Raw genomic sequence first — 24663 nt, 5'->3', positions numbered from 1 at the left:
TGGGGTACAAACTACAGTCTTGCGGGGAGTTCTGGTAACTATAGCCCTTATTTCATCCCAATCCCTAATTACTGTTTCCAAAAACCATTCATAAGAGCAAACACTTGCTATTCACCATCACCATCCTGCTCAGTGTACAGCTGAATTTTCTTTTATAGGTGTTTGCATACTCAGGAAAAGGCCTACTCTATGAACAAGCCTTGGAAGATAATAGTGGGTATGCAGGGTCATCCAGGATCATAGTGTGTCTACAAACACTGTTCATGTCAAAATAGTTTGGTAGGAACAAGATTCCACGTTGCTCACTCTTCTAAAGTCCAAAGTTTTGAAAATCCTGGAATTTTGCACGTTTCCAGGCTCCGATGTAAATATTCAGGACCTTCTCATAAAGATCCAAGAAGGCCTGCACCACCATGGAGAGGTAGCCCTTCCAGTTAAGTGCACTCCTGAGCTTGTTTGGGAAGATGGAGGGGGACAAATGGATACATGGGTTCTTCCATCAATAGCTCATAAAACCCAATTGTTTAAGTACCTTGATAAATTTAGGCACATTAGCAGCTTAATTACACACTCCTGCAATACATTAGGTTTTGGCTTGCACATTTTCACCAGAACAGCAACTACCATGGACGTCCTGACTGCAAACGGAGTCTCTCCCAATGACTGGTAATGAATCTGGACTGGCCAGATTCCACAGGATGATGACTACTCTCTTTCACAGAGATCTGGCACTGTGATACTGGGGCGAGGTCAGCACAAGAGTTCCAGAACAGTTTCTTTTCTCATCCCAGGGTTGTGTAGGTAGAACTGGCCATCTCAAGTCACCAGAACAACTCTGTCCCACAAGCTTGTGGTCGTGGTTCACCTGGTGCAATTCATCCAAGAGTTAAAACACAGAGCTATGCACGTGGCAAGTTGCAGTAAGTGCCTGATGTGTATGTTGGTCTCTACGCTCTCTGCAGGTACTGTCTGAACACATGCCCCCACTTTGCAGCAGCTGCCTTAGAGGCCTCTTGACGACTTTTCCCATAATTCTCCTGTGCTTCCCAAGACATTTTAGAAATCCTTCCACAATCTTCCTAGAAGCAACTGTTTGTGAGAGCTGTACCAGAAACTAGGATAGTTATTGGGAGGACAGGGCAACTACAGTGCTGTAGAAGAGCATAATATAAGGATACAGAGCAAAATTGCAACAGTCTTTAGCCCGAAACATGGCTAGTGTGGACACAGTGCACCACTGGTGCTACATGAGTGCAATTTCAATGGTTCAACTCCTTAGTGAAGACTCTGCCTAAAGCCTCCTAAGCATTGCAGACATGTAAAGATTCAACATCTGTATGATTAGAAAACTGAACTTACGAATTTTGTTATTTGTCATCCTTAGAAAGGGTGACAAACAAAAGATGGACTCAAACGTTTTGGACAACATGTGGACTGATTTTTAGATATGTTGAGTACTTGCAACTCCCATGGAAGTCCATGAAATTTGAAGGTGGCACCTCTGAAAAATCAGGCCGATCATCCTTATTGCTTGAACACATGATAAATGATCCACCATTATCCACTTTAAAACTGTCTTGCACGTCACCAAACACTATGCACCAACCCTTCCTTTGCTTTTCCTGTCAGTTCTTTCCAACTTTTTGGACAGCTTTAATCCCTCTTCTACAAATTATATATTTTACTTTAAAAAAAATCCAATAAATGCTTTTCACCAAAAGAAAAAAAAAAAAAATCAGCCTCATCAGTTCAGGCTGAACATGGTCTTTTAATTTGGCCACAAAACAACATTGTTAAACATGGATAAACTAGTCAGAATGATTTATTGTAAGTCAGTCATCTCCTTTCATTCCTAGTGGAAAAGCGTCTGTAATATAAAAACAATCCATCACAACTGGCATTCTTTCTGGTGGTCTCAACAGAGAGGTCAAGGCATGGGAACCCAGCTGGTTCTCAATTAATATTAAAGTACAGTAACCAGTAATGGCTATAAATAAAATGAAAGGCCAAACACTAGATCAAATTTTTCAAACGGGATGCCTAGCACTAAGGGTAAAAATCCACATTTCAGAACCCAAGGAAGTGGGCATAGATATGCTGAGTCAATGGAAGCGCTGAAGTCAGTGCGAGCGGTATGGGCTGTGAATGCTAAGCACGTCTGAAAAATCAGACCACTTATTCAGATGCCTAAATATGGAATTAGCTGCACAGGTTTGAAAATTTTAGACTTCTCTTTAAAATGAAAAAGGACGAGTGATTTAACTAAGTCTGCTCTATCAGATTTTTAATTCGCTCCATAGCACTGGAAACTGGGATTTATGGAATCTGACAGTAAATGCTGATGGTTCTAGACTCCCAGCAGCACAAACTAGGCAAGTAGAGAAATCCTAACACCTTATGTCAAGTAGGGTCATTTTTAAAAAGACCTAGGGATAGATAATTTAATAAGCAGCCTTTAGAGAATTAATTTCAAATCCAACGTAGGTCCCAAGTGCAATGACTTTAGCTAGTCAAAGAGTGCTAAAATTTGCCTATATTTAAAAAAAAATATATTGGTAGGAGTCCAAGACAAGCACAGCAAGATCCCACATTTTGAGACAGACACAGATTAGCAGCAAATGTGCATCTGAATAATTGTGCAGCTCTGGCTCACACTATGCAGAATTCTAGCCATATCAAACAGTCCATTTGCTCAAAAATTAAGAGTCGGATCCTGGAAATTACAGCGCTCCTCCTTCAAGTATTACAGGACAAGACCCATATGCTCTTCAAACTTAACCTTACAAGTGAAGCTATTTCATAAAGGTAATTCACTCAGTGTTACTATTACACACTGCTTGGTTTGAATCAAATTAATAAAATTCACATTATTTATCTTGTTGAAAACCCTCTTTAGATTTTCTACTACTGCTAAATTCTGCATGTTATGGCTTTACTTTATCAGCATATTTAGCAATGTTAGATAAATATCAGTGTAGCTTCACTGAATTATCCATCAGTTAACCAGCCACAGAGTATGGTTAACTGGTTAACATCTTTTTTGTGAAAACAGCCTATTAAAACATGAACTTTCAAAGCAATTTCATTGCTCTTATCTAATTTACATCTGTTTCTCCAGCACTTTGTTTCTAATCCTCCATCTTCACTTACAAAGCAAGCTTTCCACCACAAGAGTTCAAAATCCCACAGGTTGCTTGCAAACATCTGGTTATTTTTCAGTATCCACAACTGAAACCAGCTCCTATGCAGACCAAGACTAAGGCCCTGATATGCACTGTCTGCATCCAAGCAAAGCCCAACTGATGTAGACGGAGCCTTGCATGGACACAGCAGTCTACCTGTGTGCTACACAATATATAAGGTCAGTTCCTAAGTGATGATAGACACTTAGTTTTATGATCAGATATATATAAAAAAATCAAGATTAAATGCAGTTTTAGTACATCAAACCAAAAGCATGCAAGGAAATGCTCAGGAGTATTGCTATGAGATTTTCCTCTCATCCTAAAAATATCAGGAGGCAGCACTCTTTTTAAATAATAAGAGAAGCCCTACAAAATTATAGTAGGATGTTTTTGTACTATACATCAATATATTTCAGTTTCCTATTTCTAAAATGTTTCCCACAGCCAAAAATCCTTTAAATATTTTCAGGTGTATTTTTGATTCAGAAAGGTAACAATATGATCGGACATGTTAAAACGTCATCCGCAGAGAGTTACACTAAGAATACATTACAATGCCTCTCTAATGACATTAGCCCAGACATACAGAAAGCTACTTTTGCAAGATATTAGCAAGCCCTAGTATGGAGATTATTTGAGCTTTATTAAAGAAAACAAACCATCCTGACATTTACACCAATCAAATGTAATGCTTCTGCGAACAAATCATATTCTGTTGTGAATAACTGTATTTTACTCAGGATCACTAATGAGGAAATTCTAATTTCAAGCAAGACAAATCAACTTGTCATGAACTGTCATTTCATGCATAATGCAAATAAGAAATGCTTCACATTATAGACATTTAAGATTTTCTTTAAACCTTTTTATTTAGAGATTTTTCTGGTAAGGAGATATACCATAGGAAAGCAATTTCACTGGCAGTGAGGTATGTATATACTCTACCAAAATACTCCTTGTTTTAACTGCTTTTAACTTTATTTACAAGTAAAGAAAATATCAATGCATATTCTTGATTTAACTACTGTATTAGTTACCCTACATGAATAAAATGAAATGCTACTTGCATACAAAACTGATTTGTAGAGGAATTTGATTTACTGATTTAAAAATGAAATCACTTTTGATGACAGTTTAAATGAACAAACACAATTTATCATGACCAAGACACCTGCACCATATTTTCCATCCTCACAGCACATTTATTTCGGTAATTCCGTAAGTAGGTCCTTAGCATGAGCATAGTGTTACACAGTTTTTATACATATAATCACATCCAAAACAAGTTCTAAAATGTAAATTGTAAACATTCTCTTCATATGTAGAAACATTTCAATCTGTGTTCAAAATTGTTAAAATGATCAAAAAAATTTTAAACAGTATTATAAATGAAAAGTCTAGTCCTAAACCGTGTAGTGAGCAATTCTTATTAGTACATTTCTACAGTGTTAAATAAAGTAGTAGAGAGGCAAACTGTTCTGTAAGCAAGTTAGACTTTAAGTAAAACATCATAAGGAAACAAACTTAACAAAAAGATGCTTTGCAATAAAGAAAGTTAGATTTGAATCTACTATGATACAAAAACGTAAAGGGTAATAATACCATCTTTGTTGACAAAGTAGGAGGTAGCATGGATGCACCACTTATTGTCAGTGAGAAATGCAACTGAAGTAAAGAATACTTCCTTACCACAAATAATTTCCAGTACTATGTACATATTTCTCTTAGAAATATTTGTTTAAACAAGTTTCCCTCCACTTTTTAGTACAAAAAAGCCTCATGTGATTTAAAAAAACACTTACACACCTAGATAGAATAGTACTAATTGCCCTATTTGAATGAAACAGTCTCTTGAACTATGAAGTACATGATATTTAATGCCCTAAGTTGAGTAAGTTGTATTAGCGGTTCTTGTTATTATACAAAACACTACATACATACAAATAAAATATATCATCTTATTTTACTATGCAAGTGTTTTTTGTTTTTGTTTTGGAATAAACAGAGTCTTGATTCTGGTAACACTGCAGAGGGCATGGTTTGTTTTTAATAAAATCTGTCTATAAGTACCCATGTGCAACAATTTAAAAAATGGCTGCTTACATGTAATGATCTTGTATTGATAGTGGACACAGTAACTGACAAAAACATAGTAAACCTTAAAAACACATCTTCCACTCTATATAAAATATAAAGACTACTTACTGTAACTGTTAAGTACTCAATTTGTTTTGATGTTACTATAATTCACTTTCCTACTTCTCTGGCTTTAGGATTTATAAACATAATTTAGTGTAGCAATATTTTTTAAAAAATGACAAAGTATTTCAAATTTACATCCAATTCAAATTTAAAATGTTTCCTTGTTCTATGACGCTGCTTCTGCCATCAGTAAAGAAAACGAAGTTTCAGTAATTGAAGCAGGCTTTTTAAATAGTGATGTGACTTCAACCATGCCAGCCCCAGTCCGTGGAAGATTTGCATTGACGATGTGTCTCTGCAAGTGCTTTATCCAGTCTTCCTGAACAGACAATGGTCCTCGAAAGACCAGACCACAAAACCTGTGCAAATTTTAAAATCATTCCATCAAGAAGATATATTAGCATTCAACGAAGTGCAAGTCAGACAATATTGCTAAGGGTTGAAAATTTGACAAAAGTAAACTTTTCTCCTAAAAGCTCATTTGAATATTTTTTTAGATGAAAACCCTAATTGTTTCTTGGTTAATTCAACAATACTTGATAACTGTTTCAAATGACTATGAACATATAAACAAAAGCTTAAAAGGTTTATACTATGAACTATACCTTCACATTTGTAATGCTCTACTTAATGGCCCATTTCCATTAATAGGCTTTTGTTTGTTTTGTGCAGGGGAAGAATACTGCTCAAATATGAAACATGGAAAACACATTTTCAGCCAGGAGAGGAAAAAAATCTATTCTAAAATGTAAAACTGTTTCAGTTTCTCTTTTGTTTAGGTTAAAATTGTTATATTAAACTTAGTTCTTTGTTTTGCTCAATGTTAACTTTTTAAATCAAATGCAGTTACAAGATACACTTCTGAATATTCTTAACAGCCACTATTTATAACCTTTTCTTAAAAAAACAAAAAACAAAAAACCCAAACACATGTAATTTCAATGAACCAATTATAAAAATCCTGCATATACCTGCATCGGAGTATGTAAACTTCATCAGCACTATGAGGTAATGGCAGCATTTTTTTCTTGCTTCCAGATCTTGATCTTGACTTTTTTTGCTTACAGTCTAAGGCTAAGAAGGAAGGAAGAACATTTTCCATATATAAAAGTGAACAATTACTAGTCCTAAACCAAATAGAAATATTTAACAAACCTTCATTTATAACAATGCCAAAAAAGCCATTGATTGTCTCTTACTATGCCATGTTAAATTACAATCTAAATGCCAAAACTTTCAATTGCCCATCAAACTCTAAATAATGATTCACAAACAAGCAAATATATTCTTTTCTTATTTTTTGTTTATCTTATTGTTCTCTTCTAAAAACCAAAGGACAAGCATTAAGCTAGATACATTTTAGTTCCAGCAAGCACTAGTAACTGTTATTGTAGAATTATCTGGAATTACCCAATGACAGTTTGAAATTCCCTTTCATTCTTAAAATTTTTTCAGTCTTAGAAGATTCGTTGATTACTATGGTTCAAACTACATCATAAAAATACATAGTTACAGCTTCAAAATGTTAGCATATTCAAGCTAATTTGATTTAAATCCAGAACATGAATGAGAATTTCTGTCTGCCAGGCAATCTTGTGTACATCTGCTACAATAGTGAGGAATACATAATACAAGCGCCAAACAGAAGCAAAAGTTTTGGTCCTGTCCTGTCTCTGGGACTTGTAGATGAAACTTCCTTAACATTTCCGTCTATTCAATGGTTAAAAGGAGTAAGAACAGTGATCATGCATCCCTTGTAATAGGTTGGCAGACTATGACAATGCAGAGAGATGCAGAGAGGCACTTGCTGAATCACTGTCTTATCGGGTGTTTGAACTATGCAGGAAGGTACAGCGTAATTACCACTGATGCATATTAGCATGTGGATTTAATTAGGATTAAGAGGGGGCTGAGTTTTTGAGAGGCAGAGGGAACTGAAATTTGAAACAAAGAGCTCTGTTCTGCCAGGGGCAATGCTTCATTTGTGCCAGGGCTCTACACTTGGCAGTTCATAGCCCCAGCACCTCTGGGTTTTTGGCGTGTCATTTATGAAAGTAAAAAAAATTGCTTGAACCCCAGCACCTCTTTCTTTACAAGTTAAGCACTGGCCTGGGGGCAGGGCAGAGGAAGCCAGAACTCCGTCCCAGGGGCAGTGCTGGGATGGGAGCCAGCCAGGTGTCAGTGTATACCCAGGGAAGCAACTTGCAGGGGCTCCCCTGCTCGACTCAGTGCTCTGCTCTCCAACTTATTCCTGCCTGCAGCAGCCCAGGGATTCTCCTGATTCCCCCTCTTCCCTCCAGTAACACAGGGCCTTGCATCCCTGCCATCTTCCCCCTGTGCTCTGCTCAGCTGGGGCTCCTCCATCTCCCCATGTGCGCCAATTTGGCTGAAGCACCTCCGCAGTATCCCAGGGGCCCCCTGCCATCCCCTTCCACCCAGCCCAGCCTTGCCATATCCCAGAGGCTCCCCTCCATCCCCGCCCTGCAATATCCCCTCCATTTGCTGCTCGTCCCCGGGCAGCGGGGCTGGACACAGTAAGATAGCAGCAGGGTTCTCTTTCCAATCTGCTGCAGCTGTTCATTTCCAGCTGGTGCCCCCATCATGACAGCAGCCCTTGTGTGAAGCAGGCTCTTAGCTCTATTGAGGCTCTTGGCACTGCCACTCCTCCATCCCTGGCTGCTTGTGACAGGGAGGAGCCACCATGGGCATGGAGCCCCTGTGGCAGTGGGGTACCAGGATCCTGCGTGTTTCCTGTCTGGGGTGACATCACCCCCCCATGGCATCAGTGCAGCTAGTAGTAACCAGCTGGTCCTAGCCAGCAGTGGCCCAGCTCAATACCTTGATGGACCTCCTGCTGCACCGGACCTATATGGAATTCACAGTGCTGGTGGACCTCTGGCTGCCATGCTCTGACCTTCATGGACCCTGCCACTGCCACCTGCTGGGCTGCCTACACTCAACAGGAGGCGCTGTTCCCTGCCTGTGAGCCCAGGACCCATGAGCTCAGGGAAGCTGAGGTGGTGTCCTATAGTCAATGGTGTTATGATTTCCTAAAATGTTTGTGCAGTTTTATTTTAGCCACTGCAGTTTGTGCTTTTTTTTTAAACACAACTGAGAGATAGCATGAAAGGTAATTTATGCAATAAAATTAATATTTTTGATACTCATAACTATACTGATCAAAACTCTTCTACCTTATTACTTGTATTCTTGCAAAGTATAGGATTTTCAGTTTTGTGTTGTCAAGTAAACAGTGGAGAGATGCAACTGTTTTCTCTCTTCGCTTAGGGAGGCTCACTGTTGCAAAGTTTGAGAATCCCTGTTCCAGACTGGCGTTTCTGAGGTGCAGAAACATTACGATGTAAAATCCTAATGTTTGCATTCTCTGACATACCAGTCAAGGATTTGTCTACTCTAACACAAGGATAATGACGCAAAGACAACTACTCTTAGCATTCAAAACCTCCTCTGCTTAGGCATTTATACCAATTAAAAGAAAGGATAGAGCATTACACTGCACCTTTGCATTTTGCTTCTATCGTAGGTGAATACTCTGGGAAGTAGGGGATCCCTTCAGATGAACAGATATCTTGATCTACAGGTTTTAATCCAGTGGGCCAAACTTATTTTTAGAGGCCTTGTTTTCATCCCTGATTCTGTCCAACAGAAGAAATTAGTACTTTGTACTTGGAGCACCTTTCACTGGAGGCTCTCAAAGCTCTTTAGTGGAGCAGGGGGGACGAACATCCCAACTAGTTTTAAGATGGAATCTGATAAATTTGTGACTGGGATTATATAACGAGGTGTCTGCAATAGCTGGGGACTTGACTCAATGATTCGGGAGGTGCCTTCCAGTCCCATGTCCTATGATCCTCCCCGAAGATATGGTGCCAGTGGTATGGGAAATGTCAAGCCACCAATTTAATGGCTTCCACTCCTGTGTAATTCATACTCTCCTAAAGCTTGGAAGATATGTTCTTCTTTCCGTTACAGAAAATGGAACATGTTCTTTTGATGTTGACAAAAAGCAGTTAAGGCCAATTCCTGTTCCCTTGATCACATCCTGCACTTTCTCCAAGAGGGTCTTGGCAAAGTCCTTGCTGTAAGCACCTTTAGTGTTCAGATCCCTTCACTTGCTGAGAGAACACCATTGGGCCTCATCTGCTAATAGAAGGCATCATCTTTTGTGCAAATAAGCCTATTCAGATACCTGTTTTGTACCCATGTGGAGTCTGAATTTAGTTCTCTCCTCCCCTCAAGCCTCTGAAGTGTCAGTGAGCTTTCTATTGGTCTTAGTCATTTTTCTAGATAATGCTTCAATAAAAGGGATCAGCAAGTTGGCAGATGTCTCTCAATGTCCTTTCTCTTACTCTCTTTCCACAACAATAAGACGATAAGAGGCTGAGGGAACATCTTGGTACTCAGTCAGAAGCTAGTTTCTGGGGCAGCCTCTGAATATTCTGGCCTTGATGTTATGTCTGGAAAGAATTAGAGGAGCAGAAATCTTTAGTTTCATCACCTTGTGTCTCCTCATCGGCACAAGACAAAGATCCTTTTTCAGCCTCATCTATCCATATAGGTTCTTATGTAACCATCATAAATGCAGCACCTGAACACCTTCCACAATTATGGAGTGTGCACAGAGATATAATCTCTCTTCCCATCAGTCAGTAGGAATTTGACTTAATTCATTTTGTACTCCCCTCCCCCCCTTTTTAAATCTAATATTACTGATGGACATCTTGGTCAAAGCGGGTTTTGCATTTTGCCTGGAAGGCACTGAAATTTATGGCCATCCTTATCTCTGTAGAAGAGCCTTTTGAAAGAGATAGGGTCCCTCAAGCCTGGGTACCAGTGTGCCTGCAGAGAATTATTAGCATAAAGGGAGATCCATCTGTCCAGATGGAAATGATTGCTACAGCAATGGCTTTGCTTCTGTGGATCTTGCAAAACACCACCACATGGAGGGAAACTGGAGGAAACAGACCACAGCTCCATTAGATTGTGAAGGCATCCAAGCAAGTTCCTTCTGAGATCAGTTAGCAGTTCCAAAATCAATGATATTAAAGAATGTGAAAAAGGTCTACAAAGTGGCAGCCCTATATGGACAGCAGGCTCCAAAACACAGAAAGATGTCACTCTTGTGAGATAATGCTTTGTGGCTCAGATTCTCTTAGATCAGATTTCCCTGGATACAGACAGACTTCAAGATTAGATTCTCCTCATCTCCATCAAGAAATTTGACTCTTCTCTCAGGCAAATACGCCAGTGTTTCAGGGAGGCTATACCATCACTTGTGTCCTAACCATAGCTTTTCTAACAAAGGGTTCCTGAAGGCTAGCAATTCTAGGACACTGATGTGTAAGCGTCTGAGAAAAAAAACTCCTTGACCATCCCACACTCAACTGAACCCTAACTCAGTAAAATAGTCTGGCACAATGCACCAAGAGAGGTGACTTTCCAATAGCCAGACAAAGGATTTTACAGGGTGTAAAGGGAAGGAAGAAGAGAATGGGCAAGGATTTTTCTGATGTGTCTAGTACACAGGCTCTAGATAGAGGAACTATAAAACACAGAACTGAGAAGAACTCAGCACAAGACTTCCAGTGAATGCAGCCCCTCTCAGATAGGGCAACAGGACTAAGGCTGGAACATAAGGATCAGTCCACATGAAGCAACAACAATAACAGATTTAAGAAACAAATTTGCAAGCAATTCAAATGTTAAAACTGGCTGTGAGTTGAAGTAGCATTTCACTAGATACATTTGCCCCCTTTTCTTGTGGTGTTTTGACCTAGAGTACATTTCTTTACTTTTAAGGCACAAGCTAGCATGAATATGCTTTTGGGTCACTGCCAGCTAAGCAGAAAGATATCTGTAGGAGAGAAGGTAAGACCAAAACTTTTGGTAGAATTTGACTGATGCTTCTGATCAAAATTCAGATGATTCACTCTCCAAACAGACTGGTATACAAGCAACTGCAAAACTTGTCGTTAAATTGCTAAAACGCAGTAGTAGCAAGCTCATTTAAAATAAAGCCATGTGTGCACAAACACTTTTGGTGCTCATATACTTTATTGATATGATATTAAAACAAACAGCACCAATTTAAGAATAACACAGTCTCACGCCTGGGTCACCTGTCCAACCCAGCCCATGTTATAACCAAAACGGTATTTAATAACATCTGTCTGGTGGTTTTGGTCCAGTTCCTAATGGACAGTTTCCACATGACAAAGTATCACTCCCACAAACAGCAGGCTCACTAAAACTCAGCAAAGAGACCAAGACAACTGAACCCCATCTAGCCTCATGGAATCCTTAAGATTAGGGTTGAGGCACATTGTCAAAGCATAGGGAAGCTCTGACTGCCACTATCTATGTTATGCCCATGTTGTGGATAGAGGGTTTCAGCCTACACAGCTGTCAACTATCACCTTTCATGAGCAATATATTCAGTATACGAGTCTCTCTGAATGAAACCTTTTCCCTTCAACCTTGACTACCCGCTGTCTGCTTAGTTGCTGCTTCTGAAAGCTGTGTGTGACTGACTGGATTCACTGCTCATCAAAAGCTTTGATTCACCATGGCAGAGTAGAGAAACAACCAATTTAAAATAGAAGATAATTGAAAATCTTTGGGAAGATCACTCTGAGGATCTCAAGTTCTGTTGAGAATGCACTATTTAGAAGAGCATACACACTATGTAAACAGGCTGCATATATACAATTTTACAGCACAGTGACAGCATGACAGGAAGGACCCCAGTCTCATGGACATGGCAAATTACAATGTATGTCCAATATGAGTGGGAAGCAGCATGGATTATGTTGAAAATTGTAACTAGAAGTTCTTTGTTGCATGTCTTTTGGTCCAATGAAATTCCCAGGCTGTGAAATAAGTATGCAACTATACTAGGTCTTAAAATTTGTGCTTTCTGCTAATCCATTCTATTTCAAGTGCTGAAGCAAGGTTTGTTCTTACTAGGACGTCATTGTTTTTGCTACAGAACATTTACTAGTATACTAAACTCAGGTGACACTACAATTAAGTGATATATGTTATCCTTTAATTGTATTTGTTTGCTTACTTGCTAATTGGCCACATTCAGTCGTTAGCAATGTCTCTCCCAGTCATTAATGAAAATTTGTAGGGTTCAACTATACATCAAAATATTTTTATCTATAGTAATTTTTGCACCAGGGAACTTTATTGTGTATTCATGAAGATATTAATACATTTTCTTAAGGTCTGCAGTTTGATCAATTATGGATATAAGACTGCAGAATAAAGACTTCTGAGCTGTATTTCTTGCTCCTCCTCCTACTCCAAGGTCACTTCCCTTGTTTTGTGCCTCACTGCAGCAGCACAGCAGGGAGCAGTAACAGAAAAAAACACATGGATCCTTATTTACAGTGGAGCAAAAGGAAGGGGAGTGGAGGGGGGAAAGAGAAAAGAAAGGGGGAAATGCCACAGAGCAAAAGAGATCAAAGAATCTCAGGGGACAAAGAGAAAACTGGGAAGGTCAAAGAGAGAAAAATGGGGGACTCTGGAATACAACACCTTAGGAGGAAAAACCAAGGGGAGCAAGATGGTGGAGGGGATCTGTCGTTAAAGTGACAGGGTGAAAAAACAAATGTCTCATCTGCTCCGCAAAACACCAGAATTGGACAGCAATCCACTAAATCTTTCACCAAAATAGGTAGGAGGAAGAAAACTAGCATCTATTGGGCATGAAGGATTATAACAATTACCATATTGCATTGTGCAAACCCATGTTGTACAGCCTGGAAACTTGCATTAAGTTCTGGAACCAGACTTCCAAAGTTAGATGTGGAATTTCACAAGCAAATTGAGTAACTATGCACACAAATGCACCTAACTGGTCATTTATGCATTCAGTTACAGTGAACAGTGGACCTATGTTGGGAACCTGCATGTATAAATTGGGTTCGTAATTACAAACTAAACTTACCATTGCCAATGGCCTAACGAATCTTGCCCTTGCTTAAAATTTGTTCCTTGAACTATTTTTCAAATATTGGCAGCTACATTTCATTTTTTTTCCTTGTTAAACCATAACAAATGATGATATAACACTCCTGTATTTTGTTAGCATGCAAAATTTGATTACATACCCTGGAAGTTACTGGTTCTGAAAAAGCATGGAATCTACTAGAAAAGTAATGTTGTAATAGTTAATACTGAAAATACAGTCAAAGTAGTGGGGAAAAAATTAATTGCCTAAAAGAAGGGAACTTAAACTAATGCAGCCCTGGGAAAGCCTTCATTTCTGCTTCAGTGACTTGCATAGATGATTCTATTTCTTTTATTGACTAGCAAAGTATAAACAGTTCCTATAGCAATTGCCACATCACATAAGAATTACAGCAATCATACATGCATACAATTATGTAATTAGAGCAAGAAGCTGGGACAAGTACTGAACTAAAAGAATTTCTCTGTGACTAGTATTTCTTTAAAAAAATGTACAGAATTAAAAGAGTAAGTTGAGGGCTTTTTTAAAATCAGAAAAATTACTAGATACTCAATTCCTCCACACAGTTTAGAAGCCAAGGTCAATGAATTTCGGGGTTGAAGATCCCATCTCATAATTTCTCTAATGTATAATGATCCTCATCTAACAAGAACTGGGATCTTCCTAATATGGGAGATCCTCACCAATACCGGCCCTCACGTAGAGCCATCTCTTCCTCACTTCTCAGCAAAGGCGTAAGAGCAGAGTGCTTGTAGTGTGGTGTTATATCACTAAGATCTTAGCCTACAAAATGTATTCTAGTACAGTACATTTACTGATACACTATGAATTATCAAATAATTAAAACCACTATTTTCAAAGTACATTTTGTGATCCATTATCTTTGCTTTGTTTATTCGCTTGCCAATTGACAAAGCTCGCTAATTTGCAAAGAGTCTCCCAGTCATTAGTGTAAGCTAGCAGAGTTCTAGTATAAGTCACTGGGGATGAAAGTAATATTACATAGTGATTATGTATTCTAACATAATTTAATCCTCCTATACATCATTTTTGAGACACCTACCCCATGGACTTCCTTTGGCTGGCTTAATGTATTTATCTGCTGTCTGTGACCAGATTCAAATTCTGCAGTTAAAAATTAAGTTTCTAGCTCTTCCAGAGGAGAAGAAAAACTTCCAAATGGGCAGATGTAAATGAAGAAAAACTCATACAGAATTATCTTTGAAAGTTTGCAGACAGCTTGAAACAGCTCTAAAAAACATGAATTGCCCTCAATCTCAGAGGTGTATTATATAATACGCAATAATAATAATACACCTAGCTTTTATATCGCACTTTTCATAAGTAATCTCAAAGGACTTTACAACTTTAATATTATCTCTGTTTTACAGATTGGGAAACAGTCACAGTATGACCTCCGCAAGGTTACCAAATTCAGCTCTCCTGGGTTCCAGACCAGTGCTCTATACAGTAGGCCACACTGCCTCCTCTGTTAACTTTTAAGAGCAATAATTTCCAATAACTTACTATGCAACTGTGCACCTATCTTGCACAATTATCATAACTAAACTGAATAAATGCACTAGCAAAGAGAGTAAAAATCTCAAAAACAGCAGTGATGGTAACAAAGCGGGCCAGTGCATTATCTTTTCCCCATTAAGTGATACTGCAAACAGTAACCTTAACGGCAAAGTTAATTATTATGTAAGAGCCATATTCTATCATCCACACACAGTCTTGGTTCAAACCTCCCATTGCTATCAGTGGGAGATCCACTGTGAATCAAGGGTAACACATGACACAACCTTCATAGATTCTGCTTGCAGACGAGAATTAAAAATGTATCTTGGCCCTCTTCGCAAACTTTGACACTCCTCCTTTATACATAACTTGTACTTCATATAACTAGAAAGATTTATGGCTAATAAAATGGAACACTACTTTCACCAAAGCAGAATGTAGACTTCCTATGCTTGTTTCTTCTTTACGTACTGATAGACTGCCGCCCTTCCCAGTTACCTAGTATGTCTATTCCAGGCTCTCCACCTCCCAATTGCCTTGACATCTTCCCCTTCTGCTCCCCAACTCTCATTCCGCCTCCTACTGTAGACCATACACAGTCAGATGACACTGACTTCAGTGATACTTCATGTGGCTACAGGGATTTGCCTGCAGACACACAGCTGCAGAATCAGGGCCTGAGATATTATTCCAGATCACAACATAAAATGGTAATCTATCTTATTGTAATATGAATGAGTTAAAAGTAGTGTCAGACAGGACTACACTCACCCCCTAATTCCACTACCAAATTATTTTGGCTTTGTGAACCACCAACACAAACAGAGAAAACTGTGAAACTGGCTATACACAAAGTGCTGTCAGATGCAGACTGAAAAATTAGCTATTTTCTACTCATGTATTTCAACTGTAGTACTCTTAATGGTTACTTATAATAGTAAGTAGGTAAAAAGTGTTTGGACAGGCATGATTTTTTAAAGCTGTCAAGTCCCTTTCATAAGAAACAAATAGCTATTTTTATTTTGGGGTGAAGAATGAAATTTGCTCAGCTTGCAGCTTTGTTTACATACCTGAAATGCTGGATCAAAATGAGTAAGAATGAAAAACAAACATGAAAAATGGACAACAGCAACACCTATATGTTTACAAGTTGCTGCAGTTCAATCTCTTAATTCAACTTGTTTACCAGAGAAAGCGTCAAAATTCATTTGGATTCACATATAAGTTTGTGCAGTCTGATGAGGAAAATGCATCATACACAAACTTGCTTTTACATCTGTAACAAAACATACCTGTCCCAGTCAAAAGTCCAGCACTCTTCTTTCGTGCATAAGCGCGTAAGTGGTTGGACAGACTAACAGCACTTGTAAACGTCGTATTGCAATGCACACACGTTCTAAGCTTCACAGGCATACCTATCATTCAAAAGAAAACTATAATCCAGTTCTCTCTTCAAAAAATGAAATTCTCAAAGCGTTGTAAAAAATTTTCTGTAATAAAGATGTTTAAAATATATTCACTGCATTGATGCAATCGTTTAGTATATCAGAAGGATCCAAATTAACCATTATTAGTTTTGCATGTAGCGTTTAGAGCCAAACCATGTTATTTTGAAAGAAAAGGGGGGTAAAACCTTGAACCCCCAAGCTTCTCTGGATTTAACACCTATTATCACTTTCCTGCAGATCTCCACAGTATGCAGATCATTTCCTAACCCCAAAATACAATCCTGTGATTTGAATAGCACAATTCTGTTGAGAAGTTTCAAAGCCTGCAACATTCCCAATAAAGAGAATTAAAAAGTCTAGTTGACAAAGTGGTAATTAAAGTGTTTTACCCACAAGACTGTAAAAGGCTCAATACTAAATTAGGCTGCTGATGAAGGCTGGGAGAAAAGGTGGTAAAACACACCACTGAACAGCTGTTAGACAAAACATTTTATTCAGTGCATTTTATGTTCATTACTTTGGATGCGCAATCAATAATGAAAGTTAATGATTTGAAGTTTTTTGCTAAAATCTTTGTGCTAAATAAATGATCAACAAACTAACATCTTAGTTATCACAGGAAAGAAAACATAGTGAAACAATACTAAACTCCTTACTTACCAAAAGAAACCATTATAATTGGTTTCTTCTCAAATTTACTGTGATACCACATCAAAGTGCTTCCCTTCCCTTTGTCAAAAATACATTATCTTGGTCAATGAAGTCTAATATTATAGAAAACTTGCAGTATGTTAGTTTAAAATGTCTACAGCTATTATGGTGGGGAAACTTCTGTTTGCAGGATAGAAAGAATCCTATTATCCAGTAGCCCACAGAAGAAAAACTGCTTTTCCGGCAAATTACAGAATGAGAATATCTGGTTAGTAGACAATTTTTTTAACTGAAATTGTATTAAATATATTTGGAATAACTTAATTTTTGCTTGATAAGCAATTTATGGTTACAGAGATTTTCTTTTCTTTTAAACTCAATGGTCATAGTGAGTTAGTGGTCAAATTCTATTACCTTAGCCATAGCTAGCCTAAGGGTTTTGTTTATAACTATTAGTATTATGCAAGTATATGTTCATTTTCACTTGATTTTTCAATACAGCTAAATAGATACCACCTAACATTCAGAAGTAAATGTATTAAATATAAAGCTATACACAGTGTCAAGTTTGAGAAGCTATACTTCATTCAGCATGTTTTCCCAAATATAGTGAAATCTGTCAAAGAGACCCTTCCCTTATGAGAAAACTTCCTGTTTTAAGGGACCACCAAAAATATCCAAATGTACTGAATATAATTCAGTTCCAACTTTGTGAGGAAAATTAGAAAGCCACCTTTGTTAAGAAATTGATTTCTGTCAGACAATTGTGTGGTCACGTAAGACAGGTTTTACTGCACAGGCAAGATATTTTTTAAAAAGGCAAAAATACAGGTGAACAAGCATTGAGCACTGCCAGATTTGCTATACGGCACTGGAATACTGACAAGAGAACGAGCAAAACAAAAATTGTTACAGGAATAAAATAAGATCCTATACTTCAGTATCTAGGATATTGTAGTGCCAGAAAGCGGTGTCCAAACTAGGAGCAGAAACATATTAGCTATAATTCTGTTTACAGGAACACATTATCAAAGGATATTAGTAGAGTTTCCCTGACCAGTGGAAACAGATTTTTGCAAGAGCTGTGTTAAGAACATCATTCTAAAACTGGGTTAGAGACTATCTAGGAAGTAGCCAAATATTACAGAATTGTTTTACTAACACATTTCTCAGGGGGGGAAAAATTTCTTCCCGCAACAGTCAGGGATTGTGCTGGCAACCACTATGTTCAAACAGAGCTGTAACTAGCACAGTTCTTCTCCCAGGGTAGACAGGGCTAAAAGGAGAACAGCAGTTTTCCACATCAGCCACCATTATACAACAAACATGCATTAATTTATGCTGAAGAAGCATGTTTGCCTAAAATGTTGAAATTATTCAATAGTTGTTCATAGTTTTGAAATAGTATGCCTTTATAACACTGAGAATAGTTCTGTCAGCTTGGGTAAATGCTGCTTCTGCACAAGTTGGATTAGTCTCAGAGAGGTCTAAGGTTGGCTCCCAGCTACTTCAACTGTTTTTGTTGAGGAACAGGATATTTTGCTATCAAAGATTGTGCTTTGGTCTAAACTTTTGCTTATTCCCTTTTAAATCACATCCCAATCACATGCTGTAAAAGAATTATGTTCTGTGCAAAAGAATTCACTGCTGATTAATACTAACGTTGGGCAAGTTACATGAGAAGTTGATTGCATTCTCTTTCTCTACTCAGTGCTTTGCAAAGGAAACAAGAGTTAAATTAACTGTGTTCTAAGAAAAATATTCTACACTGAAATACCTTTCCTAAGAAATGAAAAAATTCTTTGGAAGAATGGTTAGACAGCTATAAACAGCCTCTTACCTGACTGCATAGTCAAGTCCATTCTTTGTGGCTGATACATCAATGGACTGTCTTCATTTAACGGAAGAACACATTTCTGAACAAACCTCTTTCTTGCAGTTTGATTATGGATCTTTTGAGGAGAGATATCAGGATTCCTTTCTTCTCCTAACCTTTTATTTTTCAGAAGTTCTATCAGTGTAAGAGACTGATTTTTTTTTTCATCGTGTAGTACTGGTTTTGTTTCATCACATTCATTTAGGAAACTCAGACCGTCTTCCTCCGATGCAGACACTGATATATCTTCAGTCTTTAGGCCATTACGGTATGCTTCAAGAGGTATAACATTTTGAGATAAAAAGTCATCATTAGATGCAAGTTTCTGAGCGACAAATGGTCTGGGAATAATACGGCGACTGTTCAATGCCTTTAGGATTTTTTCATATTTTTCTTCATTTTGCATCATCTCATTTAGAACGCAGATTGGAGACTTGTGTGCATCCCACTTGGTTTTGCCAAGCCTTTTCAGGTGTCCTCGCACATGATTAGACAATCCAATTTTAGTATCAAACCAACCTCCACAGAGCTGGCATGTGTGTTCAGAAGAAGTTTCAGATTTCTCAATAGCTAAAAAGAAAAAATAATGATTTATCAATTTTCCAAACATTTTTACCACCTTATCTGTATATAACTCTATAAACTTTTAATCACAACTACAAGGAAAAAAACTTGAAGGCAAGAAAACACAATTTACCCTCTTTAATGATTAACAGACCCGTATATCCTACCCTACCCCGTACTGCACACTCAAATTAAGAAACTGTACCTTTTCTAACTCGCTTAACAGGGGTTCCTGTTCCAGTTCTTTTGAAATGCTGCATTTTGTCACTTGTCGCTATCTGCTCCGGTGAAACCACATGGCGGGCTTCATAGCTTAATCCAGCTCTGTGAAGATGCCCACGGACATGATTAGACAATCCAACTCCTGTTTCAAATGTTGCTGGACAGTATGGGCAGGACTTCTTCTCAAGTGATAAATCAGTCCAATGGAAAACTGAATTATGCTTTGGCAATGCCGTTCCTACATTTTCTAAATTTTGAGGCTCATGTAATTCATGCAGAAAATTACTACTCTCTGCATCTTCATAATATTCAAAATAAAAACCATCATTCTGCTCATAATGAAGAGAGGATTTATCACCAGTTTCTTGATCCTCCATTTTACCTTTGAATAAAGGGAATAGGTTTACATGATCCTGATTAATATCACTGTAAGATTCATCCTCCATAGACTGTGTAGTGTAATCACATAGTTCAACATTATCCCATGAACTTTCATCCTCCGTTTCATAGCTGTCTTTTTTTTCAGCAGAGTTAAGTTTCTGTAAAACAACAACAGTCATTTTATGTAGAAAATCTGGATAGCAATCCAAATCATCTCCTGTAACAGAGCCTTCCCTCTTAGACTCTTTAACCACTCTTTTTACAGCTACACGCCTATGGTCTTTATAGCCTTCTGGCCTTTTGGAATCAAGATTATGAGAATCCATGATAAAACAATTATTATGGGGACTATTTGATGATGAAAATAAACGTAAAGAACTAACAGAACTGGACTCTTCCTTTTTAAAATGTAAAGGATAAGGATCACTAGATTTTTTAATCATCCTGTAGTTTTCATATTTGTGTCTATATAAATAATTACTGCTTGTTTTGATACTAGCTTTTTGTTTTGCTGCTTGATGGAAATATTTAGGTTTTTGGTCAATGCTATTTTTAATCAAAATAGTCTTGTTTGTAGAGTTTTGATTGCACACACTTACAGCTGACTGTGAAACGCTTTTCCGAGCCTTCTGTATCCTGTGGGGTCTCTTGTGAAGTTTCGCAAAGTTACTGGATTGTGAAGCTGAGTCAAACGATCTTTTTACATCTTGCTTTAAAACAGAATTCTTTGGAAACGTAGATGATTGTTTGATCAATTGTTTAGTTCTGCTACCAAAATTTAAAGGTTCTTCAATTATGCTACTTTTCCTTTTTTCTAATCTAAGATGGCTACCGAACTGATCAATGCATGATGTTGGATGCAAGTATTCCATGTGTTTTTTTAAAATGCTTCTGGCTGATGTAGTAAATGGACACATCTTGCACATGTATGTGGTTGACTTTTTTGATGACCCTATATATGGATCTTTCACTGAAGTCTTTTTCTGTGTTTTTCTCTGGGACATATCACTACTGATAATCGAACACTTCACTACTGCTCCATGAGCAACCCCTCTGTGGCATTCCAGTTCATTTTCTGTCACAGCCATGAAATTGCACTCCTCACAACAGTAATATCTTTTATCCTTTTCATGGGTTTTAGCATGTTGCACAAATGTTTTGGGACAATTGGTACCAAATACACACTGTGGACACTGTAATCGTGCACTCCTACCCTCATCCTGAAGTTCTTTCAACTCACGGATTTCTTCCATCAGTTTCTGCCTTCTTTCCTGGTGAATTATCATATGTTTAAGAAGTGAATTACGATCTCGAAATGTCCGTCCACATTCCCTACATGCATAGGGCCTTGGGACATTGAGATGACGGAAGTGACTGTTCCCATCCAAATGATACATCATATGCCTATGCAGATGTTTCTTCTCCCTAAAATTCACATTGCACTTTGTACAAGGATAAAATGATGGCTCATCAGTACTAAAAGTAGATGGTGATTCTGAATCATTCTGTTCACATTTGTTTTGTAAAGTACTAGAAAGGAAAGTGCTAGTGTGAACAGGAGAAGTATCTTCTGCACATTTGTTAGTGGGACTATAAATCAATTGTTGGATGGCATCAACAGCTTCCAACTCCTCATCTGTTGATTCAGGCTTCACTTTTGTTAATGCATATTTTTGTGGTTCTACTACTTGTAGGTCCTCACTCTGCTCTAAATAGTCAACATCTAGTAATTTTGATTTACTGGGAATATAATCTGTATCATTAAAACAGTCCTCTGTATAACGTGTTATCTTGCTAACATCCATTTTTCTTTTTCTCTTTTTCTCTAGACCTACCTTACAGTGAACTGGAGACTTCTCTATTGTTTCTTCATTTGTCATAAGAAACTGTATGAACTCTTTTTGTGGATCCCAGTTTGTATCATTTCCTGATCTGAAACCACCTGTACCTGAGGAAATTCCTGTTAATGTATTGACACAATCATCTTCTACTAGTAAACTTTTGCTATCCTCACACACTTCTACTTGGCTCATTAAAGTGCTATCTGATTTCACACTATTTCCTATAGATTTCTGTGTATCACAACCAACTGAAGCAGAGGTAGGTAGATTTTTAATGGAATGAGTCAGGTTCTTAGCATGTACTATATCAGGTAACAAAAATAAAACTTGGTGTTGACTTGATTTCTGTGTTGTACTCATTGTGGGCAGCTGAAGATCATGCACTACCGGCAAAGTTGAGCAGGAATCTGTATGACCCACAGGTTGTCCAGTGGTTAATGAAACACTGCCTTTATTCATAATGGAAGTTTTAGTTAAGGTGGAGTGTGAAACTGGTCCATTAACAGCAGTTCCTTTAGGCAAGATAAAGTTTTCGGTAGAAACAGTAGGAGCACCAGTATGTATAAATAGAGACTTCTGGCCTCCACTTAAGGCTTTTTCGGACCGGTCCCTTGACAGCTCTTCCGGCACAGTCAATGTATTGTTTTTCTGAAATGATGTTTCACTCTCTTGTGGTTTAGGAATGCCACTTTTTTCCTCAGTGATGAAATTGCTGTCATCTAGGAGTCCTTCTTTAGCACCAGTAATCTCAGTATTTATCTTTGAATCATCCATATTGCTGGTCTGTCTATTAAGCACATTTATACTAAAAATAAAAAGAAATACAGTAGTTAGACATTCACAGAAATAGCTGATAAAGGCAGTTTTAAATTGATATTTCTGCAATGATATACTATATTATGATTGTCTGAAGCTGAAAAATCATTTTGAATATGTTAAAAACAGTTCAGTCTTTTCATTTAGGAGATTCAGGGCAGACGGTTTCCTAAATTAACTAGAAATATAAAATGAATTCAGTGCGCCCCTTCCCCATTTATGCAATGTTAAGGTTGAAAAATCAAGCATTAAAAACAAACAAAGTTCAAAAAGTTAAGTCTGAGATAACAATATTAACTTAGCCACATTACACAGCCTATATACTTTATGATATACATTTACATTAACATTTTCCAAGGAAAAGAAATAGCAAATACTATATATTTGCAATGTGGCAGACAGTAACTTTAGCTTGTGAAATTTCCAAAAGTGCTACAACCTCATCTTGCAGCCTTAACACCATTTCCCCCCTTCTAATGTCCTACAGTTTGTATTTGTTTAGAAGGAAAAGTCTGGTGGAAACTGGAAGTAATTGGCTTGTGCATCTTATCACCAGCAGAGCTTTTATGGCCGCTATCTTACAAACGCACTCTTAATTTTACACAGTAGTAAAGTGGTTGCAGAATCAGGGCCTAAATACCTTGTTCCATATCTGTTGAGTTTGCACATCTTACAAACTTCATTAGCTTTGCACCTGTCATTTACAGAAATTTTCTATTATGTTCAGTGTATAGTTTTCTATGGTTAGATCCTAATTAAATCAAAATCAATTTTAAAACAAAGAGCACCAGTGCTCAATGAGGAGGATATTTGCAGGTAATAAAAAACAAACAAAGAAAAAAGGATCTCTGCTAGTTTGATTTCTTCCTCTCACCACGCTATCTATCTATTTATACAGTATTTAATCTCCCAGTTAAAAAAATTTAACCTACACATTAGTGGTTACAGAAATAAAACTACAGTTGGAAATGAATAAAAGCTTCCAGGACAACTATGCTAGAATCGTTTCAATGAACATGCATTATCGGAAAAGTCAAAAACCTCCCTTTAGCATCTGCAGAGTTAATCAAGAGAACCTGTTCTGTATCCCAAAGCATCACCTACTTCAAGGTGTTTGTGCACAAGGGACCTGACACCAACTATGGAATAACTTATTAAAATCTTTGCACTGGTGGCCAAGGAGCTTCCTATTATCAGAAAAAAGAAAACAAAAATCTAATTTCTAGTTTATCAGCATTGATGTAAACATGGCAAAGCACACTCAGTATATAGACAGACCTGGGTTATTCGAATCAGTTAATGAATTTAAATGTGTCTTGCAAGAAAGAGGAGAAGTTGGTGTCTGTCTTTCACTATTTCCTTATGATATGTAAAGGTGGCCTGACAGGTTTTTCCCTTCTAACCTTCCACCCTCCCACCTCAACTCCAAAAAGATTTTTTCTTCTGCTTGCTTTAACATTAGGATTTCCTATCTCATTTAGGATGGTACACTATGCCAACTGGAGAGTAAGAGTAATGTGACATCTCAAGGGTGCAAAAAGTGAAAGTTAGGCAACTGAAAGGGAGAGAAAATTTTAAAGGTGTATCAAAAGTGGGCACCCAAAATTTGAGGTACCCAAAATCACTAAGCACTTCTGAAAATTTTGGTCTTTGTTATTTGTTTATTGTTAACATCTATTTAACTCCAATTAGTAATTTATATTTTGAATAGAGATGTTAAAGTCATCACCTATACTCCTTCAATTAAGGTGTCACAACTCACAACAAACATTCCTGGCTCCTCCCAATGGTCCTTCAACAAAACCAAAGGAAGACTACACTTGACATCCCTTTTTCCTAAAATTAAAAATTAAAAAATCAAGCAGTAAGTTAAAGAAACCACACTTCAATCTTATTAACACATCATAAAGTAATAAAATGGACCCACAATGTCTTTTTTTTTTTTTTAATATTTTAC

At 37.6% G+C, this 24663-nt stretch overlaps 1 protein-coding gene across 6 annotated transcripts in view; it reads right to left on the bottom strand.

Moving 5' to 3' along the window:
* Positions 1–4141: 4141 nt before the first annotated feature.
* The window catches only part of ZNF644 (zinc finger protein 644), a 78022-nt gene continuing 57500 nt past the window's right edge, over positions 4142–24663 (bottom strand). For 3 of the 6 annotated variants that reach the window (XM_067538497.1, XM_067538496.1, XM_067538495.1), the window contains 5 exons: positions 19652–22695; positions 18847–19452; positions 16200–16322; positions 6359–6461; positions 4142–5746 (listed from right to left, as the gene is read on the bottom strand). In XM_067538497.1, the coding sequence (XP_067394598.1) occupies positions 5554–5746; positions 6359–6461; positions 16200–16322; positions 18847–19452; positions 19652–22664 (4038 nt within the window). In that variant the 5' untranslated portion in view covers positions 22665–22695 and the 3' untranslated portion in view covers positions 4142–5553. Of the gene's footprint in view, positions 5747–6358; positions 6462–7958; positions 9866–16199; positions 16323–18846; positions 19453–19651; positions 22696–24663 lie in introns of those variants that run through there. The other 3 variants (XM_067538500.1, XM_067538498.1, XM_067538499.1) reach the window with 3 other exon arrangements.

This window comes from Emydura macquarii, unplaced genomic scaffold (genome assembly GCF_026122565.2).
Source record: "Emydura macquarii macquarii isolate MOO-44397 ecotype Brisbane River unplaced genomic scaffold, CSIRO-AGI_Emac_v2 contig_480, whole genome shotgun sequence".
NCBI classification, from domain to species: Eukaryota; Metazoa; Chordata; order Testudines; family Chelidae; genus Emydura; species Emydura macquarii.
This window is presented reverse-complemented; position numbering and strand designations above follow the sequence as displayed.